The sequence below is a fragment of the Gossypium raimondii genome, chromosome 10 (genome assembly GCF_025698545.1).
Source record: "Gossypium raimondii isolate GPD5lz chromosome 10, ASM2569854v1, whole genome shotgun sequence".
Taxonomy (NCBI): domain Eukaryota; kingdom Viridiplantae; phylum Streptophyta; class Magnoliopsida; order Malvales; family Malvaceae; genus Gossypium; species Gossypium raimondii.
The window spans coordinates 61,024,171-61,031,440 of record NC_068574.1 but is presented as its reverse complement, the minus strand read 5'-3'; the positions used below and the strand labels follow the sequence as shown (position 1 = coordinate 61,031,440).

The 7,270-nt window shown below is 36.9% G+C and overlaps 1 protein-coding gene across 3 annotated transcripts; it reads right to left on the bottom strand.

Moving 5' to 3' along the window:
* Positions 1 to 298: 298 nt before the first annotated feature.
* On the bottom strand, positions 299 to 6,552 carry LOC105776299 (uncharacterized). Of its 3 annotated transcripts, none has more exons than XR_001127950.2 (6): positions 6,201 to 6,552; positions 5,712 to 5,793; positions 5,242 to 5,568; positions 3,409 to 5,156; positions 2,038 to 3,323; positions 299 to 794 (listed from the first exon to the last, which is right to left on the bottom strand). XR_001127950.2 is itself a non-coding variant. In XM_012598872.2 (5 exons), the coding sequence occupies exons 3-5, from the start codon at positions 5,434 to 5,436 to the stop codon at positions 2,108 to 2,110; spliced, it is 3,159 nt and encodes a 1,052-aa protein (XP_012454326.1). In that variant the 5' UTR covers positions 5,437 to 5,568; positions 5,712 to 5,793; positions 6,201 to 6,552; the 3' UTR covers positions 1,605 to 2,107. The 3 variants fall into 3 exon arrangements, 1 of the variants encoding a protein (XP_012454326.1); XR_001127952.2 differs by having other exon boundaries at positions 299 to 749; XM_012598872.2 differs by lacking the exon at positions 299 to 794 and having other exon boundaries at positions 1,605 to 3,323.
* Positions 6,553 to 7,270: the final 718 nt, after the last annotated feature.

The following is a 7,270-nucleotide window of genomic DNA, read 5'->3' as shown; positions in this document are numbered from 1 at the left end:
CTTTTTTTTTTCTTTTGAATTAAAAATTTACCAATATTGATGTAGTCAGACAGTTTATAAATAAGTTATAAAAACTTAAAAATTAATAAAAATATTTAAAAATTTAACAAATTAAAAGAAAAACATAATTTTTTTCAAAAATTATTCATGTTAACAATAAATAGTATATAGACTAACTTGTAAGATACCACGTCAATTTCACTAAAATTTTAACAATTCAATCAATTTTTCTGTTCAAGAAAAAATAATTTAACTAAATTTTAAAATAGAAAGCGAAAGTGATAAAAGAAGACCAAAATGAGTTAAAGTTATAATCTTAATTTATCTTTATGCCTAAATAAAATTTGTATGAATAAGTCCATTAAAAATTCACTAAATCTTTTAGATTAAGCTCTCACCCAAATTTATGAGCCATAAATGTACATAAAAAATTCTAGCTTTCTGCAATAGGTGCCTTCGGTGAACTGCCCAATTTGGACAAACATTATTTCTCTGAGCTCGTTGCACTGTTTTAGGATTCAGAACCATCAATTGGACTGAAAATCCGTCAAAATCTTGAGTTTTGAAATAGAACTCGGTTAATCTGTGAACCGGTCAATCAGATTAATTAACCAAATTCAATTGAGTTACCTCCTTTTTGAATGTATTTAATTATGTTGTTTTTCTCAGCTGCAGGGACTGGTTTCGTCATGGCTTGAACTGAAGTTTAGCCCATTGGCTTGTGCTTGTTATTACCATCTTTGTTTAATCTGTAACCATATTTGATTTTAGTTGCAATCTCCAAAACGTAGTGTCTGCAATTTTTATGAATAAAAAAGTCACATCAACCATAAAAGAAATTAAGACTTTTACACTTCCCCCACAAAGAAATGAAAGTGAAACGCAATTTAAATAAACAGTCGATGGTGATGTCCACAAAAGTATACATATCCTCCATGAATTCCAGCTTCCCCTCACTGTGTGTTGAGTGTCTTCCTCTCTCCTATCATTTTTCTTTTACAGGAAATTAATCTACTCTGAACATATATACATGTATATATAGATTAATATATGTGAAATGCACAGAAGTGGTGCCAAAGTGAATCAAATTATCAAAGCTTTTAAATTACGAAGGCATCCATCCATCTTTTTCTTCAAGCTATTTTCCCCTGTTTACGAGGCTATCCATTCTACTCTCGTGTCTTAACCATTTCATTTCATGTATATATTCTATAGTTATTGGTAATACATGGCTGCATCCGTCAATGTTTTAAATCAGACCACCAATTTATCAGTCCAATTAAAAATTCATAACAGAATAAATATAGACCGATCCTATCCGGTTCAATCATCACTGACATCAACAATCACAATGCGATTGATGTTTTCAAGCCAACTCAATCACCTTGCAAAAAAGCTAAACTTAATGCACTGTTTTCAAAACAAAGGATCAGACAGTTAAACCGGTTTTCTCTTTTCTCTTTTTAATATTTTTAATAATTTAGACAAACTGGTTGGACTGGTTGAACCAGAAACCCGTCTGGTTCCGGAAACCACCACTTAAGGACATTTTGATCAATCAACAGGCAAACTAATCATCTCATACCATGCCACTGTAAACAATCTTTGCAAAACATACCATCAATATACTTCCATGGCTTAAAAATGCATCTTTTCTCAGTACTTCTGAATACATTTTTATAATGAAGTAAATATGATGTTTTTTTTCCCTATGGGTGCAAAGAACCTAATAGTAAATAATATGCTTGTCTGTAATCTTGTATTAGAAAAAAAGAAGCATAATCATTAAAAAAAACAAACCTCTTTTTTAACTTTAACTATGGAAAAGAGAAGTAAAAGAGGTGAAAAAAAAATTCTATGCAAAGTGAAACTACAAACTAAAAAAAAATAATAAGAAGAGGGAATTTAGATGGCATGCTGCCCTGTAAAAGGAATTGGTGAAAAAAAAAGGTGAAAAAAAAATAAAAACAAAAATCTCCCACCAGCCAGGCCAAATACAAGCATATATGATTGGGGAAAAGAGAAAAGAGATATTACCTCTTAAAAGGTTTCACATCTCCCTTTTTTCCAGCCAAATCCTGTCACAGTTGTGCATATAATCTTAAATTCACCTATCATCACTGGCTGTCCTAGGTGCATCAGCATCATCGGGGCGTCTAGATGAGACCCCGGTTGAATTAGTCACGGTTAAAGAGTTCTTAGCCATGTATGAATCTTCTTCGTTATAACGAAACCGACGGGCTCCACCATCTGTATCGTAACACCTCACTCGATGAATCATTGGATATCTGCTACTATGTTTACCATCATCACTGGTTTCATATTTACACCCTTTACCACCAGTAGTCCTATCGGGAAATCTTCTAGGTCGAATCATGGGGTTGAAGTAGTCGTGTGAATTTAATCTCCGAAAGGGGCGGACTTGATCAAACCTTTGATCTTGTTGAATCATTCTCATGTGTGATTTTCGTTCCCTAAAATGGTCTAAACCAGGATTACTACGATCCTCAAAGATCTTGGAATTTCGTTGCGGTGAAACACGACTTCGTGGTGAGGATATGAACTCTCCGTAACCTGCAGCGAATCGCTTTGCAAATGGCAGCCTCACCCTATCTATTCTAGCATCAGACCTAAAATCGGGTGACCTGTTGCGACGTCTTGAACCCTCATTTCGATCCCTGTGCAATAACCAATCAATGGGAGAGCGGCTCCTTGATCTTGATCGAGCTCTCTTGTAAGGTACAGTATGGTGAGGTCTTCCGCCATGGGGGGAAATGCTTCTTTCTCTCCTGTCTATACAATGTGGCATGCGACTCTCGTACCGTGAGCTGTCATCAGGAATATGCCTGAGATATTGATCTCTGATGCCTCTACTAACTCCTTGCGGATATCTTCTAAACCTGTTCCGATCAGGACTAGTATCTCTTACGTTTGGCATCCTTGGAAACATACCGTAAGAATCAGCCCTTTCAATTGGTGATCTCCTTCTAAGCAATGACCTGTTAGAGCCCGTAAATTGCCGGGTAATGCGGTGGTCAGTTCTTGGAACACCAGCAGCTTCCGAAGGTGCTTGGTCTGCACCCATGGGATATTCTCGGTTGTCAAAAGCACTTTTCGGTCTGGGGCGCCCAAAACCGTAAGGGCCATGATAAATAGATGGATCCTGCCGCTTAGAATCCCGATAATTAGCTGAAGGATTGAAAAAATGAGCACCTCCTGGGCTTCTGACACGCATATGTGAAGAAGATCCATCACACCCAACAAATCTGTCAGAACCAGAGCCTCTTTCAGCTCGAGGATACAAACCATTAAAATTGTCAAACCTGAAATATTAGAATAAGCAGAGTAATCAATCAAAGCTAGAAATGTACATCCAAGAGAAGAGACAATTGCATCCAAAAAAATCACCTGCTTCTAACATCAGTGGACAATGATCCTTCAACACATGAAAGTATTTCCCTTTTTGATACCTTGGATAAATCTACTCTAAGATCATAATTAGACCTATCCAAGCAATCAATTTTCATAGTCTCACCATCGGAAACTTCCACAGTTCCAATCTTCAAGCTCACTGAATTTTTCCTCAAACTCTCTCTTGCTTCGTAACATTTAAAACTGCCAGTTAGTTCCGGATTTGATCCTCTTTCTACCTTTAGTTCCTGCTCACCACTCTCAGCTTCCAAGCCAAATGATCTTTCTTCCTCAAATTCAGTGTCATAATCCACCTGTTCCGCTTCCTCCCAACATTGAACATCTGATTCCCTCAACTCCCCATCCTCAAATTGTGAATCATAACCAGAGCATCCTTCAGTGTCCTGTTTCTCTCCATTCAAGTCATCAGTCTCAACAGGCAAAGTTCTCAAATCTGAAGTCATCCTATTACCCCCATCAACATCAGGTGAAACCACATCATTCGTATTATCATCTTTTATATCCTGAGGTTCCTTAGCCTGCAACTCTTCACTTCTCACAGAAATAGTATCAAAAGAATCCTTTGGAGAATCATAGCTAGAGCATCCTTGAGATTCCTGTTTCTCTGTACTCAAGTCATCAGTCTCAACAGGCACAGTTCTGATGTCTGAAGTCATCCTATTACCCCCACCAACATCAGATGAAACCACTTCATTCGTAGTACCATCAACATCAGATGAAATCACTTCATTTGTTGTACCATCAACATCAGATGAAACCACTTCATTTGTAGTACCATTTTTTACATCTTGAGGTTCTTTAGCAGGCGACTCTTCACTTCCCACAGAAATATTATCAAAAGAATCCTTTTGAGAATCATAACCAGAGCATCCTTGAGATTCCTGTTTCTCTGTACTCGAATCATCAGTCCCAAAAGGCATGGTTCTTGAGTCTGAAGTCATCTTATTACCCCCACCAACATCAGATGCAACCACTGTGTTTGTAGCATCATTTTTTATATCATGAGGTTCCTTAGTCTGCAACTCTTCACTTCTCACAGAAATATCATCAATAGAATCCTTTTTAGAATCAACATTCCCACCATCACAAGGCCAAGCATCCATTGAAACATTTAAATCCCAGAGTAACCTATCATCTGGCAATGGAACAGAACTTTCTGGTGTTGTATCCTTGTCACTAGGAAATTCACGCAAAACAGCAAAGGAATTGTCCTGGGAAGATGAACCCTCAGACTTACTTTCATTTACCGATTCTTTTGGAAAGCTGCACGCCACCTCCAATGATGCAGTAGTTTCTTCCAAATGAATTGAAGAAGCAGAAAACTGAATTTTCTCCTGCGTTGGTTCTTCTACTAATGGATTTCCCTCATTTTCAGTAACTTCATTACAAATGCTATCACTGCAAGCAGCAGCTGCAAGTATTTCAATCCCTGAGAAATCATCTACACCATTTATTACCTCTGAAATCTTCTCAACATCGATACTAGAGACAAACGACTTGGCAGAACAATCAGATTTTCTGAGCTGTTGCCCCTGCACAGCACCTGAACCAGAATCCTGATCTGGAGCAGGTTGAAAATCTACATGCTGTGCAGAGGCTTCCAGGTGCGGATTAGGAGTCGATGGGGGTGGGGGTGACGAAGACTGGAACATAAATCTCCTTTTCTTAATTGGAACATTCTCTACTTTTTCACTAAAGCGCCGTCCTAAAACATCCACACCAACCTGCTAATAGAAAAACAGATAATTAGTTGAAACAAGTGAGAAACCCTGAGGGTAGTTTTGTAAGTACAAAAGAATGTAATTTGACCTTCTCTGACTCTGAAACCGAAACATCCTCCAGTGTTCTGGCATTTTTATCAGCTAGACCCTTTCCAAATGTCAAGCTATCAGCTACCAGTTTCCTACTACGCCTTGTTGCACTCCTATTCCTCTTTGAAACAGTCTTCCAAGTCCAATCGGGATCTATAAAACTTGTGAGTTCCAGGCCTACTGTGCTCATCATGCCTGAAGATACAGACTCTATTCCATCAACTAATGGTCTACCACAACAAATCTGGCAGGATGCCGTGGCTTCTGGCTTACTACTTGACACCAGTGTAGAAGAGAAGCTCCCGGTGCAAGTACAAATACGGCTCTGACAACAATTAAGCAAAGCTCCAATAAAATATTGCATCAAGACTAAAAAGAAGACTGAAAGGAAATACACAAAATAGCACCTATATTGTACCAGAACAAATTTACACTAGTACTATTTAACAACAAGGCCAAGAAACCTACAGTTAATTTGGTTCCTCCAATCTTGTCAGATATTTAGCAAGACAGATCAGTATAAAACTCAAGTCTTCAACAGGTTAAGTGCCTGCATAACAACATCAAAGAACAAGATCAGCAATATATAATATATACACATAAAAAATAAAAAAGAACAAAAGCTTAAGCATCCAATCCACTTAATAAAAGTGATATTTATCATCGCATATTGAGCCCCAGAGTTGACAACAAGACTATCAGCATATGCCTCGAAATGCCATTTACCTTAAGGCAGACCATGATAACAAATATCCCTTTGGATAAAAGAAAAACGAATTTTTCGCTTGATTCTATTTTCGTTTTATTTTTATATTTACTTCTAATTTTAGTTTTAGCTTTGATTTATCCTCAACAATTAAAAATTAGAAAAAAATCGAAAAAACAAGAAAAAGAAGAGAGGAATAAGTCAGAAAACCAAGGATATCAAAAGTAAAACAAATCATAAAAAAAATTAACCTAAAAATCGGCCAGGAGGGTATTTTTTGACCGATCCGAACGGTCAGCGAGTAGCGCTTGAGGCGAAAAAGAATATAGCTCGATCTCAGGCCGATTCAACGGTCAGATTCCGAGATCGGAATAAGGACACTTCGAAACTCGAGACTCCAGTTTTGCCTCTTTCCGAGGATTGATTTTTAGGGAATCTACACCGATAGAAAGGAATAGGAGACGCTGAGCTTCAATTCGGCGTAAAAATACGGCGGATCTGAGGCCAGACGGCGGCGACAACGGTGGCTTTGAGCGGCGGCTACGTTTCGTCTTTGGGGAAGAATGAAGATAGAAGGGAGAAAAAAGGTCGAAAATGGGGGAGAGAGAGAGAGAGAGAGAGAAAATAAGGAATGTTAAAAGAAAAAAAAGTAGGATCCGCGTCCTGCCCCACAGGTCTCTTGATCGGTTTTAACCCGACCCGTATCTGCTTTGTATCTGTGCTCTCCTCGTATTGGGCCTTCATTTCAAGAAGACTTTTCATGACTATTACTTGCTTCAAATTCGAAATTTGGAATTGTTTAGACAAAAATATTGTTTTTAAAAAATATGAATGGGTAAAAAATTAACTTCATGGGTTGAACATCTAAAACTCGAGTCTAACTCATTTTTAAGTTTGTAATGCTTTTTATTATGTTTTTTTTGTGAAATTTTATTATGTTTTTTTATATTATATAACTTATAACACATAAAAGTTAAATCTATAATAATATATGATACTACTATAACATAAACATTAAAAAATGTTAAAGATGATTATATGTTTTGATATATAAAATTATTAATATTAAGTTCAAATTAATATAAATATATTTTTTAGTTTTTTTTTAAATAATATGGGTCAACCTAAAATGGGTTTAGATTAACCATTTACAAACATGGGTGGACTTGAACACATTTTTAGCCACATTTTTCAAGTCAAACCGGGCTAGGGCTAGAGCTAGAGTAAAAATAAAATGTGTTAATACCATGCTTAAATCCGATCCAAACTCGATCTAACCCGGCTTGACCTATAAACACCTCTAATAAAAGGTTACTTTAAG

What these genes read in the sequence shown, in the direction of transcription:
- LOC105776299 (XM_012598872.2), bottom strand. Translation starts at nt 5,436, where the DNA reads ATGATGAGCACAGTAGGCCTGGAACTCACAAGTTTTATAGATCCCGAT. An exon ending in CGGTTTCAGAGTCAGAGAAG is followed by an intron (nt 5,157 to 5,241) that starts GTCAAATTACAT and finishes TTCTATTAGCAG; the next exon opens with GTTGGTGTGGATGTTTTAGG. An exon ending in TCCACTGATGTTAGAAGCAG is followed by an intron (nt 3,324 to 3,408) that starts GTGATTTTTTTG and finishes CTAATATTTCAG; the next exon opens with GTTTGACAATTTTAATGGTT.